Source organism: Lacerta agilis, chromosome 8 (genome assembly GCF_009819535.1).
Source record: "Lacerta agilis isolate rLacAgi1 chromosome 8, rLacAgi1.pri, whole genome shotgun sequence".
In the NCBI taxonomy this organism is placed as follows: Eukaryota; Metazoa; Chordata; class Lepidosauria; order Squamata; family Lacertidae; genus Lacerta; species Lacerta agilis.
In genome coordinates, this window is record NC_046319.1 from 37,536,145 (window position 1) to 37,560,250 (window position 24,106).

At 48.2% G+C, this 24,106-nt stretch overlaps 1 protein-coding gene across 8 annotated transcripts in view; it reads left to right on the forward strand.

The window, feature by feature from the left end:
* CBFA2T3 (CBFA2/RUNX1 partner transcriptional co-repressor 3) overlaps positions 1-24,106 on the forward strand; it is a 66,016-nt gene that overhangs the window by 41,416 nt on the left and 494 nt on the right. For 2 of the 8 annotated variants that reach the window (XM_033156973.1, XM_033156974.1), the window contains exons 3-11: positions 463-540; positions 4,450-4,691; positions 7,101-7,190; positions 14,200-14,381; positions 15,016-15,266; positions 19,170-19,255; positions 21,325-21,523; positions 23,235-23,303; positions 23,687-23,877. In XM_033156973.1, the coding sequence (XP_033012864.1) occupies positions 463-540; positions 4,450-4,691; positions 7,101-7,190; positions 14,200-14,381; positions 15,016-15,266; positions 19,170-19,255; positions 21,325-21,523; positions 23,235-23,303; positions 23,687-23,877 (1,388 nt within the window). Of the gene's footprint in view, positions 1-462; positions 541-2,720; positions 2,981-4,449; positions 4,692-7,100; positions 7,191-14,199; positions 14,382-15,015; positions 15,267-19,169; positions 19,256-21,324; positions 21,524-23,234; positions 23,304-23,686; positions 23,878-24,106 lie in introns of those variants that run through there. The other 6 variants (XM_033156976.1, XM_033156975.1, XM_033156977.1 and 3 more) reach the window with 6 other exon arrangements.

The window sequence follows — 24,106 nt, forward strand, 5'->3', positions numbered from 1 at the left end:
CCAATGAAAATAGGTACGTCCTGAGGGAAAGCAGGACATTCTGGGATCAAATCAGAAACCAGGACAGCTTCGGTGAATCTGGGACTGTCCCTGGATAATAGGGAGGGTCTGTAATACAGGCAGGCAAGCCACACTAATTTGGCAATCTAGGAAGCTGGGAGTGGCTTCCTTCAATCTGCACTGCAGTTTATGAGGCTGGTTTAGCATATGCCTCTTGGCACAACCTTAGTCTTTGTTTGGGCATTGCATGACCAACCCATATCTTTCCAGGACACCCTCAGGCAGAAGAAACAGTATTGGTTAAGAGTTTTGCCCCTGCAACTAAACTCAGACGTTGGAGAGAAATCTCCCAGTTTAAGGCCCTGCCTGGCTACTGCCCCAGCCCTGATCAGGGACTTCAGGAAGGAAGTGCCCCGCCACCTCTGGTCTCTCCTGATAGCGTATGTTTTATTTTGCTTGCAGATCGTGAAGCTGGGCCGCCGATGTTTCTGCCCCGCGGCCGTTTTCATGGTTGCTTGAAATGGTCCATGGTCTGTCTCTGTAAGTAAGATGAAACGTGCCCGTCAGCAAGAGACGCAGAAGCTGTAGCTCAGCTTTGCTTCCCCTAGAGCAGGGGCGGGGGAAACCCGAGGGCCACATTCTCTTCAGGGGAACCTCCCAGGGGCCGCATGTCGGTGGAAAGTGGGTGGAGTAAAGCATGTTGATTTTACCTTTGTACAGTAGGCAAATTTCAACACATACTAACATGATCTGCTATCTGGGCAAGCAGGAGGCCTGATCAAAGTTCAAGGACACATTCCAGCCAGGGGGAAAAAGCTCAATAAGGATTTGAAACAAGACCAGAGAGGGTATGGCTAGGGAGGGTGTGGCCTGGGGGGAAAGTCCCAAGAACCAGACACAGAGGTCTGGAGGGCCACATTTGTCCCCCAGATCTGGGGTTACTCACCTCTCCCCTAGGTAAATACAGGAGGGGAGCAAATGCACTTTTGCTGGAGTTGGTGCAGGCAGTGTTGTTGCCCCATAGGTTGGCAAACCCCCCATTTCACTCTCAGATGGTTCCCAGTTGGCCAGCATCACAGGAAATGTTATTCTTCTCCCCACCTCTCTGTAAGGTCCTTTGCGTGTACTGTATCTCATTTCAGCTGCCTGAGTGTTAGGGGGTAGGCAATTTTAATTTTGTATACATTTAGTCAGTTGGCATCTGCAAATGAACAATGGCAAATAGTATGTAAAGAATCCTTGTAAAGACAAACGCCAAGAAAGCTGCACCTTCTGTTCTGGAGGCACCACCTCCCAATGCTTCAGGTACTGTGTAGTGGGAGCATTGTGGTTCCTCAGTGAAGAAAGTGGGGAAGCTTTTATCATGCTCTGAGGCACCTGCTTGTGTTATTGCTACTGTCTGCTAGAGGCCTTCAACCACAGAATGGACTAGTTCGTCCAAATCAATAAATGAGATTCGGCTCCTTTCTGTTATTCTCTATTTACTTCAGTAGTATTCCACTCAGAAAGTCCATTGCCTACTTTGCTCCACATTCTTCAAGTACCTTGCCTCTGGGCCCTCTGCCCCTAATCTTTCCATCAGTCTAGGATCTTTTCCCACTTCTTATCCCACCCCACAAAGCTACCCCTGCCCCTAAGACCTGTGCGGAATTTTAATCCCAGTCAAAATGACAATGTACCTTCTCTTCAGGTAAATTGGACTACAAGCATTCTGATAGCTTTGCTTCCCTGGGCCAGTCAGAATGTTTGCAAACTTTCCGTGCCATCATCACACCAGCTCAGCCAACCGGTGCCAAGGGGCTTAACCCACTGCATGTGCAGTATATAATATGGACTAGAGATAATAGGTCTTGGTTCAAATTAACCCTTCAGAAGAACAGTGTCCAGTTACAAGTTTTTCTTACATATATAGAGTGGTGGCTGTAGCACAACGGCCCATTCTGTGACTTCAATTCCAACAGTCACCAGGGGGTTCCATTCTACTTCCCGTGCATACTATTGCAAAATAATAGCTGCGTCTGTAGCATTGCTGGTGATCTCTGTGAAAATAATACAGAAGGGTGTGTGTGTGTGTGTGTGTGTGTGTGTGTGTGTGTGTGTGTAATAGAGCACTGAGGAAGGAAGGAAACTTCATTGGCCAGTTTTCCCCACTGCGGTGAGATTTATTCCATTCCCAATGGTACAGTTTTTAGATTTGCATCTATGCATATAAACTAGTCCATGCAAATATATTTTGGGAGCTACACTAGAGAGCCACAACATGAACAAAGGATACAAAACAAAATAGAAAATTCTTTCCAGTAGCACCTTAGAGACCAACTGAGTTTGTTCTTGGTATGAGCTTTCGTGTGCATGCACACTTCTTCAGATAACGAATTTTCTATTTTGTTTCGACTAAAGGATACAAAAGTATTAAATGAACTTTGCATTTTTTAAATTGCATAATTTGTGAATAAAAGAAGTTTCATAGGAGACAAGTGCCTGAACCCTGCCTCCCTTCCCCCACCGCCTGCCAAACTTGCAAGCTGACACATAGGTCTTCACTTCTGCAAATAGGCAGCACACAGGCCCTTTTCAACCTCAGAGCAGATTGAGTACAGGTGCAGCCTAAGGACACCTTCCATTATTTCCCCAGTGCAATTAGGGCAGTTCGGCAGCTTGATGGTTGACGTGCCCCACTTTTTCCAAATATCCTTTCCCTCTTTTAGTTGAGGAGGACCCACAAACACAGCTCTCCACCGAGGAGGACCCACAAACGCAGCCCCCATCCCTAAAGCGTCAGAGACATATGCAGAGTTTAACTTAGTAACACACCTGTCACTCGAATAAAAGCAGTTGTGGCCGAGCGGTTATTTTCGGCACCTCTTTAGCAAGCGGCGGTTCTCGCCCTGCCGGAGACTGAGCAGGAGCCCAGGAACACACGGCAAAAGCCCCGACGGCTGCGGCTTCCCAAGGAGGTGTCAGTGCCACAGCAGGAAAGGTTAGTGATTAGTGACGGCTGAAACTAGGCGAGTCAAACCTGGCACCTTCCGAGGACTGCCCAGGATCTCTTTTTGTTCCCAAGAAGGATGCTGGGATTTGAGGCTCTCCCTCCAAGGCAGGGGACAGTGTCTGCCTCGGGCACATTGTTGCCTGCTCTTTCTCAGCCACGACTGAGGAGAGACAGGCGTTTCTACATTTTCTGAGGGTCCTTGGGGAGGAGGGATGTCTGCTTGCAAGGGGGTGGGCAAACAAGTTAGTTTCTGGCCTCTGATAAACAGGCTTTGCAGGGGAGCTCCTGCGGTGTGTTTTTTTTAAACCCACAACACCTTTTTGACTTGAGAGGATCAAAAGCTGAGAGAGAGAGAAAGAGAGAAGGAGAACCACAACATCTCTTTCATACCGCTTCAAAATCTGTCATTAGTCTCTGGCCTAAGAACACGTGTAAAAGCACAGGGCTGGAAGGCAGCTTTTGCAGTCTGGGAATATGTTGCCTCTGTTCAGCGCAGTAAGATTTGTTGTTGTAGGTCGGCTTTTCAGCTCTTGTTTACTGCTTCAGGGTGGGGAGGTCAGCTGGGCGTTGGGGAGGCGGGTAGCATCTTGTGTGGAAAGGTCTTGGAAGCAGTAGGGCTTGTCAGCAAGACAATTAGCCTTGGAATATGATTCTAGGATATTTATGGCACAATCCTATCAAAACTTAGCTGGAGGGACTTGCTTATTTTGGAAAACGCTCCTTTTCTTGGAAGCACATCGTCCCAAGAATGGGGCTTGCTCCCGAGCAAATGGGGTGTGTTTGCTTTTTAGAATCTCAGCATCAGGATATTACAGTTTCTGCCTTGACTCTTAGAGCGCTGCTGCTTCTCTTGTGTTAGGCAGCCGGGTCCCAATCCACCAGAAAAAATGTCTCCTGCACAAGTCCCCATTCACTTTAGTAACATTGCAGAGGACCAGACAGTGGTCAATAAGCTGCCTTTGGGACATCTTTCTGCAGCCTGACAGTTCTGAGCAGGATTTAACCCTGTGTGTTCCCTCCAGCTGGATAAGACTGTTTCATTCCTCTTGTTCCACCCTCACTGACTAAGGGAAGCAGCTGGGGTCTTGTGGAGCTCAGAGAAACTCATTTGAGAAGAGTGTCTTTAGGGTCGCTCTCTTTTTCAGGGGGGGGGGAATACTGCTTGTTTGCATTTGCAAAATGATTTAAAAGTATGCCTCTTTCAAATGGCCTAGCTTTCATGCACAGAAAACCCCTTCAGGTAAAAGACATAGCCTTCCCTTTGCCCAGGACCCTCCTGCAAAACCTCTCCCCTAAGGGCCATAGCCATTTTTGCAATTGTGTTCCCATTGTTGACTAACATAGAGCCTCTGGGATCCGCTATGACTTTTTCCCCTTATCCCACAGTGCCTTACTATATGCAAGATTGCAATAGCAAACCCCCTCTTGTTACCTCTTTCTCCCTTTTTCCCTTGCAGTAATGAATGGAAGCAGCCACTCCCCGACGGCGATTAACGGAGCACCCTCCACCCCCAATGGCTTCAGCAATGGGCCTGCGACTTCCTCCACGGCCTCGCTGTCCAACCACCAACTCCCTCCGGCCTGCGGGGCACGCCAGTTGAGCAAACTGAAGCGCTTCCTGACCACGCTGCAGCAGTTCGGCAATGACATCTCACCAGAGATCGGGGAGCGCGTTCGTGCCCTGGTGCTGGGCCTCGTGGTAAGCTCATGGCCTGCGCGCTCTGCCCTGGGTGGCGAGATCCCTGTCTTCAGTCAGAGATCCTTTGTGGGGGGCGGGGGGCACCTGGTAGCCATTGCAGCTGGTTGAAATACGTTTTGCAAAGAAGGCAGCAGTGAGTGCTATTAAACTGCAGTTCCGTTACTCTGCTCATTACACCTGCTACAGGTGTGCGGGAATGTTCAGGGACGCAGGAGAGGATGTATTGTTTGATTATATCCTTTCCAACTTGTGTTAACAAGTTCCACAATTTAGCAGAGAAAACATTCCTCTTTTTAAACTGACACAGCGGATGCATTTGCTCAGGCTCACTAAAGCCTCTATAATAACTGTCCTGGCATTTCCCCCCTTTTCCCTCATAAAAGATAAGACACGACATAGTCTTCTATAAAAGTATAAAAAGAGTTTACTCATACATTCTGTTCACAAATGGATCCCAGAAGGCAGACTTAGTTTAGAAAAGTAACATACACCTGGAGACTATTCCATAAGGAGGCAGCTCCTTTGTCCACTCTTGGCTGGAAGCTAAGAGGGCATCTTAGGCTAAGTAGATGTTGCTTCCTCGACGAATGTGGTCAGAGAGAGAGATGGCGGCCAGTCCTATGCTTTTGTTACCTGCACAGGTGAGGCCACGCCCACCTCTAGTCACATGCAGAGGAAGTCGTCCCAGCTTAGGAGAGACAGGAAGTTCTGACTGGCTGGTCCAAACATCCCCTTTTATGTCCACTCTAGGGATGTTGTACTTGACTGCTCTTGTGTTTCACATCCCACGGGGTGCACTGTGGAGATTTGGGGCACCTTAAAGCAGGGCTGGGAAACATCAGGGCCAGGGGGGAAATATGGCCCTTCGGGGGACTCTTCTCAGGCCATACCCCACAGTGGTCCTGTCCTGCTCTGCAGCCTGTTTGAGTGCTTTGACTGGCTGGAATGTGTCCCTGAACTGGGATTCTGCCTCTTGCATGCATGGATGGGAGGAGTGTGGGGTGTGGATTATCCACAAACCTCTGACTTTGACCGCACAAAGATCACATCTGTCGCTCCACCTACACCTGCCTTTGGCTCCACTGGCATGTGGTCCCTGAAAGGTTGCATGTGAGGAAATCTGGCCCTTGGGCTAAAAAGTGTTCCCCACCGCTGCCTCAGATACAAACACATTTATTAGAGCATAATCTGGGGTCCCTTTCACCAGATGCATGCTAACCCCCAAGATTCTTTGTCATTTGCACTGCAACAGATTCATACTCTGGAAGTTATGGTCATGCAATGTGGTAATACTTTGCTTAGCTTGATATTACTTAGCGGTAATTACTTTGCTTAGCTGGACAGGGTTATGTCATCCGATACCAAAAAAAATTAAGTGCCATTGCCCCTGTCAAATTGGCAGCAAGGCAAGCAAACCGTATCCATATTGTGGCAGGGGTGTTGCCAGTTTCTTAGTGGCTCTTGTGCCTTTAGCAATGCCCTGAGCTGCAAATGTAAGCCAGTGATCTGTGCTGATATCCATGCTGCGCAAAACAAGAGGGAAAGGGTGGAGTCATTTGAGGGAGAGCAGGAGACCTCTGGGTGATGTGGAGGACAGTGGAAGAGGGAAGGACATTGGCAGAGATGTGTAAGGATGTACAAACACAGAGGCCCTAACGAGGCATGACTGAATGCGTGACTTCCAATTGCTTGTATTTGTTTCCTTAACAATCAACCAAGGGAATTTTTTTACTGGGCCCTCACCTTATAAGGAGGAGAGGAGTTTCCCCCCTTTCCTCCCCAGCCATGATTTCTGCCCAAATCACCCCCTCAGTTCTGCAATTAGTGACAGGTAATAAGCTCCCATTGGCACCATGGGAGCTTTCCCCCAATATCACTAATTGCAACATGGCAGGGGCATCAGTTTTCATGAATACACAGTAGAAACTCCCTATGCAATGCAGTTCTGATAAAAATGGGGGGGCAGCACTTATGATTAAAGAACCCCCATATGATTGACAGCATCCATTTAAATCACATTTAGGAGACATAGGAAGCAGCCTTTTACTGGTCTATCTAATTCAGTGTTGTCTGCACTGACTGGCAGTTGCTCTCTAGGATTTCAGATAAGAGTCTCTCCTAGCCCTACCTGGAGATGCTGGGGACTGAATTTGGAACCTTCTGCATGCAAAACAGATGTTCCACCACAGAGCCATGGCCCTATCTCCAAAGTTAAGTTCAACTTAACTATGGTTTAAAGGCAAGCATGCTGGTGCATGGAGAGAAAATTGCCACACTTCCATTCCACCAGGGTGCTGCGGTGGTTTAAAGTAAGGTATGAGCCAGACCAGTGAAGAGAATTTGCTGGACATAAATCCACAGTGGCCCCGTCCTCAGTATCGTTGACCCCATGCTGTTTCTACTTTGCAGAATTCCACGCTGACCATTGAGGAATTCCACTCCAAGCTCCAGGAGGCCACAAACTTCCCTCTGCGTCCTTTCGTCATCCCATTCTTGAAGGTAGACCCTTTATAAGACTTCTGTCTTGCACGACTTGAACTTATACCAGCTTCATGATTTTGGGGAGGTTCTTTATTGTATAGACACCTTTTCACACAGCTGAATGCAAGTTGGATCCTAGAATGCTTGGGCCAACTTGTTCTCTCTCAGAAGCACCTAGACACCATAGTGTCAGGTCCTGGGCATCACCCTTTGGAAGAAATTGATGTGTCCCCATCTCAGTTTCCAGGAACCATCAGCCACACGCAAGGGTTGGTTGGTTCTCTAATTCCTGGACCAGTCAAGACACATCCTGGAACATTGGAAGCTATCTTACACTGAGCCATTTCACTGCCCCTTCTGGTTAAGTACTGTCTAGACCAGCTGCATACAAAGCAGATGTTCTACCCTTCCCTCAAACAGAATTATAAGATTCCAGTCCTCGTGGTTCTTCAGAAAGGACTGGTTAAAATAGGACAAGAGGAATCTGCCTTCTACTGAGTCAGACCCTTGTTCTAGCTCAGCGTTACCTAAACTGTCTGGCAGCAGCTCTCCAGGACTTCAGGCAGGGGAAACTCCCAGCCCTACCTGAAGATGCCAGAGATTGCGACCTTCTCTACCACTGAGCTATGACTCTTTCTGTGAGAGAGATCAGATGGGTAGGCTGTTTTCTCCTATGGAGACTGGCAGCAGCTCCTGAGGGAGGCTTACCACAACCTTTGGAGCTGATTACACAATTAAAAATGTTCAGGATGTGTCATCTCAAAGGTAAGATCTGCCTCACTGTCTAATGTCAGGGCTGCCCCCCCAACCCTTCATTCCTTTCCTTCTCACTCCCACCGCATTGACTTCTGCTGCATAGCAAGATCTGCTGTTTTCAGAACACAAATCCTCTTTGCAATGTCCAGGAAAGAGAGAATATTATCAAGCAATTGTCTCTGAGCTTTGATCAGCGTCTTCCCATGTCTCTCTCTTGCTTAGTGCCAGGCCCACCCAGCAATCTGAGGATCTGTTGAGCCCTGGCATTTCTGTAGAAGCAAGCAAGACAGGATCTCTCTAGCAGAAGTTGCAAAGGCTGCTCTCAGCTGCCCTTGTTTATCAGAGAGGCATGAAAGACAGAAGACTTGCCTTTTGCCTCTTCCCCACCCCCCACCCTCCCACTTATCTGGGGCTGTGATTTCCATGGCTCAAGAGAAGCCGCAAAAAATATTTCCTGAGCAGAGAAGGTTTCCTGCTGACCCATGTAGCCCATCCAGAAATGCTGACCCAGGGTCAAACCACATGTTACGTTAAGCCTGTAAGTAGCGATGAGCAGTCTTTGCTGAACAGCAGTTGGGGGGGGGGCTGATCAGGATCGGCACCTCCGAGCGGGAAAGCAAGAGAATGACATCCTTTACCTGCCTTAGCGCCCTAGTCCTCATCATCTCTTCCCTGCCTTGCTTCCCTCGAGGCTATTATTTAAGAAAGGAAAACAAGCACTGCATGTTTGCTATAAGGTGCCGTTTGGCCCTAAGCAGAAACCCAAACTCCTTCAGATGTAGACAAACTGGAACTTGCTAGAGTTTAGTCCTGCCTCTGAGTATGTGCAGAGTGCATTTTTCTCATCACCAGTTACATACTCTTCAACTGTCCCAACTTAAGCAGAGCATCCTGGAATTACAGAAGACATCCCGGCTTCTGGTTAGATCCTGGCATGTCCTGTTTTTTGGTCAAAGGCTTTGGTGCAAGCAGAGTGCCAGACCAAAAGATGCTCATTTTTCGCTCTCGCGAAAGTCACCTGGCTCCCACGAGAGCTTGGGACCAAAAAGCAAGCACCCCGATTTTGATCAGCAGGAAGTTGGAGGATATGCATTTAACCACAGAGAGGCACTGTATGTCTAGAATGAGGATGGAATGGCTTCCAGGCAGGTTTCCGATCCCTGGGGGTAAGAAGAAAGACACTCTGCACATGACCTTTAGGGGGATGCCTATGCTATGTTTTTTCTACTGTTGTACATGCTCAGCAATTTATCAGCTGCACCATTAAGAGCATAGGAAGCTGGCTTAAGCCCTGTCCAGTCATTGGGCCATCTAGCTGTGTGTTGCCAGAACTGATGGCCAGCAGCTCTTCAGGGTTTCAGGGGCAGAGACGTCATTCCCAGGCATACTTGGAGACTGAATCTGGAACCTTTTTGCATCCAAAGCATGGGCATTTGTCACTTGATTTGGCCCTGCATGTAATGTTTTTGGGGTGGTGCAAAGAGGCCTGAGACAGACCGGGACCATGGCAGCCCACCCAGCCCACACTCTAATCCATTGAAAATCCATTTCCCACCAATGGAAGCTTTCATCCACTTGCAAATAGCAAATATTTAAAGCCTGCTAACCCCAGACTAAAGTCCCAATTCAGGTGGGGGGTGGGGGGTGGGAAGAGGGCTTGTACTGTATTTTCTTTTCCTTAGCAAAAAGGCCAAACAGCGCAAAGTCATTCCTTGCATCAAACACCGTGTCTAGTTGGGCTCTAATGCAGAGCAACTCCTGGGAAAACTGGTCCGTTATCCCAACCCCACCCCACCCCACAACCACCACCACTTTGTCTCTTCCTAGCAGAGTTTTTTGGGGGCAGACCACAAGCCTGGCGCCTTTCTACCAGCAGAGAGAGGGGAGAGACTCGGTGTTTTGAATGAGAAAGGAGCCCTTTGACAGCCCTCTCCCCCCCATCTCTTCCCCTCCTGCTCCTCTCTCCAGCACCCACCCTGCTCCCAGCTGTTTCCACCCAGGGCTCCAGATGCTTCTCATTACCCTAACTGCAACCAGGCGGCCTCCGGCGCGCCTTTCCCAGAGATGCTATTTATTTCTTTTCATTGTTTTTCTTTCTTGAAATGTGATGGTGACTGGGGGAGGGGGGGTGTGGAGAGGGCAGGGGAGAGAGGGAAGGAGGGAGATGGAGGAAGAACGAAGGGGGTGGCAGCGGCAGAGCGCACGGGGGGGGGGGAGTTTGCTGCCTTGGAATCCACAGCCGTGGATTTCATCAGTCCTCGCTCTAACATGTCCAACAGATGGGGATTTGGCTGGCGATCAGCTGCCTAAATAGGAAACCAGGGTTGGCTGACGGCACAAAGCTCTGCTCTGGGGTTGCTTAATTGCTCCTGCTCCTGCGGATGCTCTTCTTGGAGGGCTGGAGCTTCGTGAGAAACTCGCTGGGTGGGGTGAGGAGTCAAAGGAGCAAAGGGGAGAAAGCTTATTTACAAACACTTTCCGTTGTGCAAAGGAGAGATGGGAATGACCTCGCAGGGCCATGGGACCCTCGCCGGCTTCTCTGGAGCAGAGCCAGTGCGGTCTCATTGATAGACGCTGAGGGTGCCTGGGGGGGGGCATTGTTTTCTCAATGGAGCAATGAGAGCAGGCCCCGCTCGAGTGAACTCCGCATTCCCCAGGCAGCAGGACCTGACACAGCTCTGCCCCTTCCTAAGCCCACTTCCAGGATGAGTCCCTTCTTTGAGGGAGGCTCAGAGGAGGACGGCAAGGGGGGAAAGGGCCTTTTCAGCGGTGGCCCCCCGTTTGTGGGATGATCAGGAAAGGAACCGGAAATAAAAACCGCCGGTATCGTCACAACATTATGCAAATCTGTGGCATGACCACATTTGGAATGCTGTGCACAGTTCTGGTGGCTTCATCTCAAAAAAAAAAAAAAAGATACTGCCGTGTTGCAAAGGGTTCAGAAGAGGGCAACCCAAATGATCCAGGGGTTGGAGCTACTCTGAAGAAAGCCTTCAGATTCCGGAATGTTTATGTTTAGAGAAAAGGCAAGTAAGAAGTGACACTGTAGAAGTGATACATGGAGAAAGTGAATAGAGAAAGTTTTTTTCTCTTTCTCTCTCTCTCTAGTGGACATTCAATGAAGCTGAATGTTAGTGAACTCTAGATAAGTGAAAGAAAGTATTTATTTATTCATGCAAGGCATGGTTAAAACTGTGGAGCTCACTCCTCTGGGAGGCAGTGATGACCTCCCACTTAAAAAGGTAAAGGGACCCCTGACCGTTAGGTCCAGTCGTGTCCAACTCTGGGGTTGCGGCGCTCATCTCGTGTTACTGGCCAAGGGAGCCGGCGTACAGCTTCCGGGTCATGTGTCCAGCATGACAAGCTGCTTCTGGCGAACCAGAGCAGTGCACGGAAACGCCGTTCACCTTCCCGCTGGAGTGGCACCTACTTATCTACTTGCACTTTGACGTGCTTTCAAACTACTAGGTTGGCAGGAGCAGGGACCGAGCAACGGGAGCTCACCCCGTGGCAGGGATTTGAACCGCCGACCTTCTGATCAGCAAGCCCTAAATTCTGTGGTTTAACCTCCCACTTAGATGGCTTTAAAAGAGGACTGGACAAATTCATGACGGAGTAGGCTATTGGTGGCTGTGCTTTGCCTCCATGGTTGGAGGCAGCAATGCTTCTGAACAGCAGTTGCTGGATAGCGCAGGAGGGGGACAGGGCTCTTCTGGCCGGGTCCTGCTTGCTGGTTTCCCACAGGCATCTGGTTGGCCACTGTGAGAACAGGATGCAGGATGAGAGGAGCCATTGGCCTGATCTAGCAGGCTCTTCTTATGTTAACACTCTCCCCAGTGAGCTCTGCCTGCTTCTTTTGGCAATGACTTTTCAGTGCCAGGGTAAAGTTTATCTTCTCCTCACCCACCACCCACCCCCGGCTGTTGAGGAATGATGATGATGATGATGATGATGTTTCTGCCAAAGCTTTCTGCTGCTGTTCAACTGCTGTTACAAGTGTGGGTGTGTTGTTGTTTTTATGAAATGCATGCATTTCTGTGTGAACAGGTGGATATGGCAATGCATTCTACTATTGTTTATGCTTTTAGACACGCTTGGAGGCCTTTGTGTCTAATAAATTTCAATAATACAAACATGTTGTTTATTTGATAGAGTTTTAAGCCTCCTTTCAAAATAAAATTATACACACACACACACACACACACACACACACACAGAGAGAGAGTATATATATATGGCAGGGTACAGAATACTATATAAACCTTTCAAAGCAATATGCTAAACAAATCACAATTAAACTTATTAAAAGAGAAAAAGCAGCAAATCTGTTTCTTCCAAACAAGCTATTCCACCTAATGCAAATCTGGTCTAGCCAATTTCATTCCAAAAAAGCGCTTGGCAAGCTTTTCCTTTCTAAAAGGTGTGGGTGAATGCATGTGGTGATATTCACCTAATCTTTTAGAGAGATATATATATATTACAGTCACAACTTTGAAAACAGTGCATGGGGTGTGGAAGTGTGTTTCATGCCGCAGCATTGTCCTGTGGACCGTATAAACTTTATCCAACACAGAAATGCAGTCATTGCTGAAAGTGACAGGCAGCACATTTAAGACAAACCAACAGAATCTAGAGCATAGGAAACTGCCTTATACTGAGTCAGACCAGTGATCCATCTAGCTCAGTATTGTCCACACTGACTGGCAGCATCTGTCCAGGGTTTGAGGCAGGGGACATTCCCAACTGTACCTGGAGATGCCAGAGACTGAACCTGGGACCTTCTGCATGCAAAGCAGATGCTATACCACTGAGCTACTATCCTTCCCTTAAATAGAATAATAAAATTCCAGGCCCGTGGTTCTGGGGGGGGGGGGGGAAAGGGCTGGTAAAAATCAGAACAAAGGAATCTGCCTTCTATGCAGTCAGACTTTTGTTCCTTCTAGTTCAGTACTGTCTAAACTGACTGGCAGCCGTTCTCCAGGCAGGAGATGCTCCCAGCCCTCCTTGGAGATGCCAGGGATTGAATCTGGGACTTTCTGCCTGCAAGGCAGGTGCTCTGCCACTGAGCTACGGCCCTTCACCCTGAAACGATATTTCTTCATCAGCCTATGGAATTTAATGCCATAGGATATTGTGATGGTTGATAGCATTTGAACAATGTTTAAACACACACACACACACAATCTGAAATCTTTCTGCACTCTCCCTTTTGTGGACGAAGACTAAACTAAGTGCAAAAAAATGTTGTTCAGCATGGGTCGGCAAAGTTAGGCCCGGGGGCCAGATTCGGCCCAATTGCCTTTTGGATCCGGCCTGCAGACGGTCTGGGAATCACTGCGTGGATCTGATTCTGATCGTTCGGGCTGCGCCATTCCCCCCCCACACACACACACACATCACGGCGGTGCCTCCTCCCTCCCTCCTCCTGGCTTCTTCCCGCCCTGCCTAGAGGAGAAAGGGGGCTGGGCTTTGTTGGTGCCAGCAGCAGCAGTGCTTGAGTGGCCGCCATTTAAAGCAGCCCCTCTCCAGAGCCCTTTCATGCGCCGCTCATTGTCTCCCCCGCCACCGCCAGCCCCTGCTGCTCGCAAGACACAGGAGCTGCGGTTAACTGAGAGCCCCTCTCGAGCAACCGCCATTTAAAGCAGTTCCTCTTCGGAGCCCTTTTGTGCACTGCTCATTGTCCCTCGTTCCCCCCCCCAAAAAAAATAGTCCGGCCCCCCACAAGGTCTGAGGGACAGTGGACCAGCCCACTGAAAAAAATTGCTGACCCGTTGTTCAATATCCATGGTTAGGCAAACTAAGGCCCAGGGCAGGCATAGGCAACCTTCGGCTCTCCAGATGTTTTGGCCTACAACTCCCATGATCCCTAGCTAACAGGACCAGTGGTCAGGGATGATGGGAATTGTAGTCCTAAACATCTGGAGAGCCGAAGGTTGCCTATGCCTGGCCCAGGGGCTGGATCCGGCCCAATCACCTTCTAAATCTGGCCCACAGACGTCCAGGAATCAGCGTGTTTTTACATGAGTAGAATGTGTCCTTTTATTTAAAATGCATTTCTGGGTTATTTGTGGGGCATAGGAATTCGTTCAATTTTTCCCCCAAAATATAGTCCGGCCCCCCACAAGGTCTGAGGGACAGTGGACCGGCCCCCTGCTGAAAAAGTTTGCTGACCCCTGCGTATAGTTGCTTATATTGAAACCACAGCCTATTGTTCTTTTTCCTTCTTAAGGAGAGCACTCCTCACCTTCTCCACCTTCTGCCCTCTTTCCAGGCCAACTTGCCTTTGCTGCAGCGCGAGCTCCTCCACTGCGCCCGCATGGCCAAGCAGACGCCTGCACAATACCTGGCGCAGCACGAGCAGCTCCTCCTGGATGCCAACGCCTCCTCCCCCATTGACTCCTCAGAGCTGCTCTTGGAGGTCAGCGAGGGGGGCAAAAGAAGGACACCAGACAGGTACAGGCCTCCGTCGGTAAACAGCAAGGAGGGAGAGGGGAGGATTGGCCAGAGTTGGTGTGCTAGGCTGGGTGGAGGCTTGGCACCACCCAGTTCCTATGTATTGGGAATGTTCTTATTTATTGGGAACGTTTTGCAGGCTGCCTTTCGATCAAAGGATCTCTAAGGCAGCTTGGAGCAAGAAATGCAAAATGCAGCAAACCACTCTTTTGTGCCTTTGGCTCAGGCTTCGCCAATCTGGTGCCCTCCAGATTACAGCAAGGGTGGGACACTTTTTTCCCCCAACCTAATGGGAGTCTTGGTCCACAGCATCCTCAACTTTGACTCTGGGGCAAGGAAAGGCAGCGTGCTTTTCTCCAGATATTGTGGGACTCCAACTCCCATCAGCCCCAGACAGCTTGGTCAATGGTTGTGGATAATGGGAGTTGTAGTCCCCTAGCACAGGGCACCAGGTTGGCTGTTTTTGCTCCAAAGGAAGGTGCTATACCCATAGACCCGGACTGTGCTCCTTTCAAAAAGTGTGCCTGGCTATTGAGAACTGACTGCTAGTTCTGTCCCTGCTGCTACTATTCTGAACTATTGGTTGCTTGGTTCTGTAAAACCCGTTTGACGCTCCTCCCTCTTTCCGGGACAGGACCAAAGACAATGGCTTGGACCGTGACCCTCTGCACCCAGAACACCTCACCAAAAGGCCATGCACGATGAGCCCCGCCCAGCGCTACAGTCCCAGCAATGGGATCAGCCACCAGCCCAATGGGCTGCCCCACCCCACGCCTCCCCCTCCCCAGCACTACCGCCTCGAGGACATGGCCATAGCACACCACTACCGGGACGCCTACCGGCACCCTGACCCTCGGGAGCTGAGGGAACGCCACCGGCAAGCTGGTAAGTGGCATGGGGGGTGGATGGGAGGAGCTGCCTATTTCTGTTCTGTGCCCATCCCATCCAGTTTTCGCAGTAATCTGTGTATTATTATTATTATTATTATTATTATTATTATTATTATTAACTGTGCAAAAAAAGATCACCAGTGTTGAAGCATTTTTTTTTACCAATATCTTTTTTAATATTTATTTGTATTTGCAAACTTATTTTAACTCATGGAATCATAGAATTGTAGAGTTGGGTGGGGATCAAAGGGTCATCTAGTCCAACCCCCTGCAGTGCAGGAATCCCAACGACATACATGACAGGTGGCCATCCAAACAATGCTTTAAAACCTCCAATGAAGGAGAGTCCACTCCTTTACGAAGTAGTCCATTCCACTGCCAAACAGCTCTTACCATCAGAAAGTTGTTCCAAATGTTTAGTTGGAATCTCCTTTCTTGTAATTTGAATCCATTGGTTCAGGTCCTACCCTCCGTAGGAGCAGAAAACAAGGTTGCTGCATCTTCCTTCAGACAGCCCTTCAATAGCTGCAGCCAGCAAAATTATTGCAAGGATCTTAGCAGACCATCTCCTAACAATATCTGAGGCTACCCTTCCTGAATCCCAAAATGGTTTTCGACCTTCTAGGGACATGATTTTCACCTCTCGACAGCTTCAAGAAAAATGCAGAGAGCAAAACCAACCCCTGTATATGGTGTTTATTGACCTGACTAAGGCCTTTGACACTGTAAATCTTAATGCCCCGTGGACTGTCCTTCTTTAAAATTGGCTGCCCAGATAAATTTGTGAACATCCTTCGGCTCCTCCATGATAATATGACAGCAACAACCACAGATAACAATGGCTCTCAAAGTGAACCATTCACAGTGGGATCAGGTGTTAAACAGGGCTGTGTTATCGTCCCAACTCTATTTATTATTTTCATCGCCATGATCCTACACTTTGTCGAAGGGAAACTCTCCACTGGAGTAGAAATCATATATCGGGACAGATGGAAAGCTCTTTATTCTGAGTAGGCTGAAAGCAAAGAGTAAGGTTACCATAACTTCTGTCATAGAGCTTCAGTATGCTGATGACAACGTAGTGTGCGCACACTCGGAGGATGACCTCCAAACCATCCTAAATATCTTCACAGAAGCTTATGAAAAGCTTGGCCTATTACTCGACATCCAAAAAACTAAAGTGCTGCACCAACAAGCACAAAACAACCCCTCCGCAGTGCCACAGATCCAACTCAATGGTGTAATGTTGGAAAGTGTCAACTGCTTCTGCTACCTGGGCAGTTATCTTTCCATGAGGGCTGACATTGATGCTGAAAACCAGCGTCGCCGGAGCTCTACGAGTGCAGCTTTCTCCAGATTGAAGTGCAGTGTTGTTTGAGGACCAGGACTTTTGCAGGGAAACCAAAATTCTTGTTTACAAAGCTATTGTACTACCAGCCTTACTGTATGCTTGTGAAAGATGGAGCACTTATGAACACCTTCTCCAACTCCTTGAAAGATTCCATCAACGGTGTCTCCAAACAATTTTACACATCACTTGGAAAGACAGGCGAACTAATGCCAGTGTACTGGAAGAAGCAAAGATCACCAGTGTCAAAGCAATGATTCTTCAACTTGAACTTCATTGGACTGGTCATGTTATTCGGATGCCTTATTGTCATTTTCCAAAGCAACTACTCTATTCCAAACTTTAAAATGGAAAGCATAATGCTGGTGGTCAACAAAAGAGGTTTAAGGACTCTCTCAAGGCAAATCTTTAAAAATGTAGTAGAAACAGCAACAATTGGGAAACACTGGCCTGCAAGTGCTCCAAGTGGGAAACAGCCTTTACCAAAGGTGTCATGGACTTTGAAGACACTTGAACTCAGTACAAAAGGGAGAAACGTGCTAAGAGGAAGGCTCGTTTGGCAAACCCTCACCATGATCATCTCCCATCCAGAAACCCATGTCCCCACTGTGGAAGGACATGTGGATCTGGAATTGGCCTCCACAGTCACTTACGGACTCAATGTTAAGACCATGTTACTCAGCTAATCTTACTCGGCTACGAGTGATCGCCAAAGATGGCTATCCTATCATCTCTCAGTCTTCTTTTCATCTTTTCTTCTTTTCTCCAAGCTAAACAGTCAACTCATTTGACTGTTCCTCATAAAACATGGTTTCCAAACCCTTCATCATCTTGGCCACCCTCCTCTGCACACGTTCCAGTTTCTAAATATCCTTCTTAAACTGTGAGGGTCTGACCAAGACAGAACAGAGTGTTACTATTACTTCCCTTGATCTGGACACTTTACTTCTGTTGATGCAGCCTAGAATAGTGTTAGCTTTTTTTTTGCTGTTGCATCACACTGTTGACTCACTGTTGACTCACTGTTGACTGGTCTATTAAGACCCCCAGATCCTTTTCACATGCACTGCTATCAAGCCAGGTGTCCCCCATCCTATATTCGCACATCTAACTATTCCTGCTTAAGTGTAGAACCTTACATTTGCCCCTACTGAAATTCATTGTGTTAGTTTTGACCCAGATCTCTATTCTGTTGAAGTCATCTTGAATCCATCTCAGTGTATGTATTCCTGAATGTATTTTACCATAAAATCCCTATTACTAGGTTTTTTTATGCATTTGGGGACGTTTTTCAGCTGAGAACTGTACAGCAACATTTGGAAGAGTGCTAAATCTGAAGGGTAACAATGTTCTGATCTGTGCATTAGTTTAGGAGGTACAAATTGGTTCGCTTAACATCTTGACTAAATTAAATTCTCCTCCATCCTTAGATGAGGCATGAGGGATCTGTCACAGAGTGTCAGCCAGAAAGGGATAGGAGACAAATTTACTGTAAATGGTGTGGTCAACATCCATGTCCATTGAAGCAATGTGGTCTTAAAGGTGCGTGTCGCTATCCACTCCTGGCCAGGCTGAGCCACAGAAGGACTTGGGGGAAGCAGGTCTAGCAAGTGGAAGGGCATTAGCTCAGTGGTAGAATGCATGCTTTGCATTAAAAAGACCCAGGTTCAATCCTCAGCATCCCATCCCTGCCTTATGTCTTGAGCTGATAGCCAGAGTGGGCAGTTAGCCGGCATTTCTAATCCAAGCTCAAGAACCACAGAGCAGAGAACGAGGGCAGCCAGAGGCTGGTCTTTCAGTACCCTCGGCCAGTCACAGGATGGAGACAACAACCTGGCCAGATCCCTTTGGGGATCAACAGCCTCATGTTCCCCAATGCCTGCTCCTGAAGAAATGGTCAAAATACCACGTGCCAACCAGAGGACTCTGCTTTTAAGTCTCTGGGTGCCTGAGAAAAGAGGAGGAGTCTAGATGGGGCACTTGGGCCCAGGGGCTACTGTGCCCCCATGGATAAGGATGGGGGAGAAATTTGATTCAGTTTGCATTTAAAGGCAAGGCTACCCAATCTGCACTTTCTAAAACAGTACGCAGACCAAAATGTACCTGAATTTTGCAGTGCGGTTCTCCAGCTGAGCCACGTGTACAAAAATGCATGCGCTAGGGTAAAGTCTGCATATAAGTGCACACACTAGTGGAAATAACATTTTGCTTTGCAAAAAGAAGAAGTGTATATTAGGCAAAACTGCATTCAGAAATGTATATTCTGAAATGTATATTCTGAATGATAATGTTAATATCGGTATATTGCAAACTGAAGTGGCACAGGAGAGAGCTGAACTTAGGTCTGTGAAAGTGAGAAATAGAGAAAAACTGAATTGGCATACTGACCCATCCCTACCTGTATGTGCCCTATATGTGTGGGTGTGTTGTGGGTGTATCGTGTGGGGTGGCCAGGCCCACCCCTCTGCAACTGCTCTCAAGGGCCTGATGCCAAAGGTTTATGGTGCCGCCTACCTTCCTGATTGGGGTATTTTCCTCTCCTCCCTTAAGCTGTGCACAGTTCCCGGCAAGAGGAAGTCATCGACCACAGGCTAACGGACAGAGAGTGGGCCGAAGAGTGGAAGCACCTCAACAATGTATGTACCAAATCCCACCGCATGGCTTGCGGTGGCTGGGATGGAATCTGGGTGTGGGGCAGAAGCTGTAGCGCAGATCTTTGTATATAAGCATATTGATTGCCAAGACCTACGCCCTTGCTTTCTGATCAAACAATCCCTAGGGAGGCTGGCAACAGGTTAGAACAACACCGGGATGAAACACACCAAACAATTAACCGGACAGAAATTGGCAGCACGTGATAAAGCAGCATAATTATATCCCTAGGACAGCTTGAGCAAATAAAACAGTTTTGCCTGCTGAACCCGTAGGGAAGGGAAGTGGCTGATACCCAGCTGTGCTCCAGAAGGATGCTGCATTGGCGCAGGGGCCACAGAGATAAAGACCCTTCCCTTGGTATCGGCCAGCATCCAGTCGCTTGTGCACTATGGACTTTTTCATTGCTAGTTTTTGCCAGGGCGGCAGGCAGGCAGGATGTCCCTGTGCCTTGGAGAAGGTTTGCTGGTCAACTGACAAAAAGAACCCCAGTTAGCTTTGTTCTTTCGGGTACCATCCACTGCCTGGAAAACCAGGTGACAGGGAAGACACACCTGCCTGCAGTGGAGATGTGTAGTGGTTAGAGCAGCGGTTCCCAGACGTTCTCAGGCCACCATCCCCTTGGTTCCACAAACTCACCCCTGGGGCCCCCAACTCCACCCTATTCAGAAATAGCAGTTTCCATAACCCACTAAGGAGGATAATAACACAGTAAAATTTTTAAAAAGTTACAATTAATTGCACATTTATTCAAAATCCAATTCAAACTATTCAGTTTAATTAATTCAGCAAAACTGCTGAACTTGATCCAGTGACACCAGCTTTTCAAAGTCTTAGTTTATTATTATTATTTATTAATATTGTCATAATTCTTATTATGACTTTATATTGGATCAGACTGTTACTGTTAATCTTTGATGTTTTATTATGTTTTTATATGTGTTGGAAGCCGCCCAATGTAACTGGGGCAACCCAGCCAGATGGGAAGGGTATAAATATTTATTATTATTATTATTATTATTATTATTATTATTATTATTATTATTATTATCACCCCACCTTTTTCCCTGATGGGACTCAAGGCAGTTTGCAGATAAAAACAAGAACCGCTAAAAACACAAGGGGGGGGGGTCATTAAAAACAATTAAACATTCAAAGAATTAAAACTATATGCACATATACAAACTATTAAAACCATACAGATAATTACAAATAAAACAGCACAGCACCAGCCCCATGGCTGATGTAAGTTATAGCCCAAAACATCTGGATTGTGCCAAGTTGCCCAACGCTGTCCAGGACAACTCTCTTGTCACACATGCACACACTCACACCCATGTATGTAAGTTTTAGTTTCTTAAGTCCCATACAGTATTTCTGCATGTATTACACTCTTTAATTTCTGGCAGCCGATCATTTACTTTTAATGATTTCTATTCGGTGTTTTATTTCTCCGAGGGGGGGGCACAGAACAAACTCTGAAATAAGCCCTCCTACAAGCAATAAAGAAACTGTTAGCAAATGCAACATATAAAGCAGATGAGGCGAAAAGACAGTAATAGACAATAAAAATAGCACACAAATGAACAAACGGCAGCAGCCTAACATAAACTTCCAAGGAGGAAACAGCAGGAGCAACTACACTGGGCCACCGTATTTAAAATAGGATCAAAGTGATCTTTCAAAAGGAAAATGTAATTTAAAAAAAAAAAAGCTATCTGGAAAAGGAGGTAGGGGAGATGGAGGTGAATGTGACCCATACGCACCATATATGCAAAGCAGATGGCTTCACTGCCAAAAAGAATCCTGAGAACTATAGTTTTATGGGTGCTAGGAACTGTAGCTCTGTGGGCGAGGAAACTATGGTTCCCAGGGTTCTTTGGGTGGAGCCAAGACTGTGAAAGTGGTGTGAATGTGGTTCAAATGCATGCTGCGGATGCAGTTTTAGTTCTCACCGTCCTCACCACAGCCGGGGGGGGGGGATGGAGGTTGATCCATCCCAGGCTACCCATCCCAGGCTACCTAAGATCTTATGTTGTGGCCTTCCACCCAGCAGCTGCTGAATTGCATCATGGACATGGTGGAGAAGACCCGCCGCTCGCTCACCGTGCTTCGCCGCTGCCAGGAAGCCGACCGCGAGGAGCTGAACCACTGGATCCGTCGCTACAGTGATGCCGAGGACATGAAGAAGGGGCCCAGCCCTGCCACACGACCTCACAATAGCACTGCCAACACCGAGGCGTCCCCTCTAGGTACCCATGCGAGGGATAGGTTGGGCTCCTAAGCATTCAGCCTGGTTTGTTTTTGCTGGGGGACTACACGATGTTAGCTATTGTGAATGAGCATTTCCCGTTATTTGCTGGTAGGGAGGCTAGATGAGGTGGACTCCAAGTGCCTGTTGCAAAAAGTCTCTGAAGGAAGCGGGTTTGTTCTGCAGGAGCTGCAGATCAGCTTTAATTGTGCAGATTGAATGTGCAGGGATGTGGTTGAATCCCACCTCCAAAACAGCAATAGGCTGGAAGTGCCCCAAGTCAAGGGCAAGTGCAGCTGCTGGGCATGCAGAAGGCCCCAGGTTCAATTCCTGGCAGCCTCTCCTGGTAGGTCTGGAAGCAATTGCTGCCTGCAACCCTAAACATCTGCTGCCAGTTGTGTCAGCAACACTGAGCTATTTGGAGCAAGGACCTGAGTTGGTATAAAACAGCTTCCTTTGTCCATCTCTGCCCATCTTTTCCAGTGCTGCCTGCTCAGACTGGCAGTGGCCCTCCGGGATCTCAGGTTAAAAAAAATAAGTCACTCACATCACTTGCTATCTGATGCCTTTAAGCTGGAGGTGACATAGATTTGAACGTGGGACCTTCTGCATGCCAAACAGGTTCTCAGCCCCTGAGCTAGTTTCCTTCAGCTTCCAATCAACCTCTCCAACATCTGTCATGACTGCATCACAAACAGAGAACCTATGGAGAAAGAGAGGGTGGAGAGAAGCTTTTCTCCCTCTGTCACAGTACATGAATCTGGGGATCACCCAATGAAAGGAACAAGGAGGTTACAGGTAGACCAAAGAAAGCATTGCTTCACACAATGCATAAGTAACTTGTGGAACTCACTGCCACAAGGGCTGGTGGTGGTGGCCGCTGCCTTAAATGGCTTTAAAAGAGGGCTGGGCAAATTTGTGGAAGTCAATGGCTATTAGTCATGACGCCTGCACGGAATCTTCACAATCAGAGGCAGTTTGCCTCTGGATATATTTATTTTATTTGAGTCCATTCACCAATACTAGATGATAGGCATTGAAAGAAATCAGGGAGGGCTGTTGCCTTCCCTCCCCACCACTGGGCTTCCTGGACATATATGGCTGGCCGCCATGGGATGCAGGAGTAGATGGGTCCTGGTTTGGTCTCTTCCGGCAAGAATCCGCTAACATTCTCTGTCTTGCTTCCTAGACTAATCCCTGCCACCCCTCTTCCTCACTGCATGGCATTTTGTGCCACTGACTTTGCACAGGGGCAGAGGGGCTCCCTGCCTTTAAACTAGCTTCCATCCACCATTAGCTTTGGGGCCAGATAGCCCTGTTACCAAACAGCTGGACGCACAGTCATAACTTAAGCATGCCCCATCCCCCTGCAGGACAGGTGTAACAGATAGACAGGGCCACCTGCCTGTCAGTCACCTGACATTTTGCACAGTGCTGTGCACTGAGCTTTGCAAGCCCCAAGGATCAAATGGTTGTTAGTGCTTGCAAATCACAGTGCAATAGGGCTTGGAGGGAAATTGGCCCACTTGTGTCTTTACCTGTTCCATATACGATGCCATCAGGTGTCGAGAAGGTAAGTGTAGAGGCCAGAGGCTCTCCCACCACTGATCTGCTAAGGATGTTGCTAGGCTTTCGTGTTTTGTTTTGCTTTTAAATTAGGTTGTATGTTTAGCATTTCTTAACAGCATTTTCTCCATCTGTCTTTCTCCCAGATGCTCACCGCGAGTTTGTATCCAGGCCCCTGTCTGGCTACATGCCGGAGGAAATCTGGAGGAAAGCTGGTGAGTTTTTTGGGAAATGAGGAAATGGTTTAAGAACAAAACTAACTCCTGCACTACATAGCTGGAGCCAGAAATCATCGAATCCCATCAGTTCCTAGATCCCTGCTGTGATCCTGGTCATTATCCCTAGCATTTACACAACCTTGGAAGTTAAATGCAAAGACGCATTCAGTTATAGACCCCCTCAGGGTGGCCAAGTGTCCTACTTTGCAGAGGACAGCCCTCTGTTTGAAGGCCTGCCCAGTCTAAGTCCCGTTTAAACCTGAGGAAGAGCGGCGAGCTGCCTGCCAACATTGGAGTGTCTGGGCTGCAGACTGAGTGCGCCGCACCTTGCTTAGCACCCCCTACATGACTCCCGCCTTGCCCTGTGCTCTTCCTTTCAGAAGAAGCTGTGAACGAGGTGAAGCGGCAGGCCATGTCCGAGCTCCAGAAGGCCGTGTCCGACGCAGAGAGGAAAGCCCACGAGCTGATCACGACGGAGCGAGCCAAGATGGAGCGAGCCCTGGCGGAAGCCAAGCGCCAGGCCTCCGAGGATGCGCTGACCGTCATTAACCAGCAGGAGGACTCCAGTGAGGTAGTGACACCCTCTCCCAACATGGATATTGGCACGAGAGTAGTGGGCTGGAAACAGTGAGGACTTGGAGGGCGTTTGCTGGTCTCGGTGGGCCCGCCGGTCCTTTTTTTTTCTCCCCCCCTAACTTTCCGTTCCTTAAATGTATGACGTTGAGCTCCATCTGGACCTGAGCCAAAGCCCAGTGCGAATGCAGCCAGAGGGAGAGACTGCCCGTGCGCTCGGTGGCCCC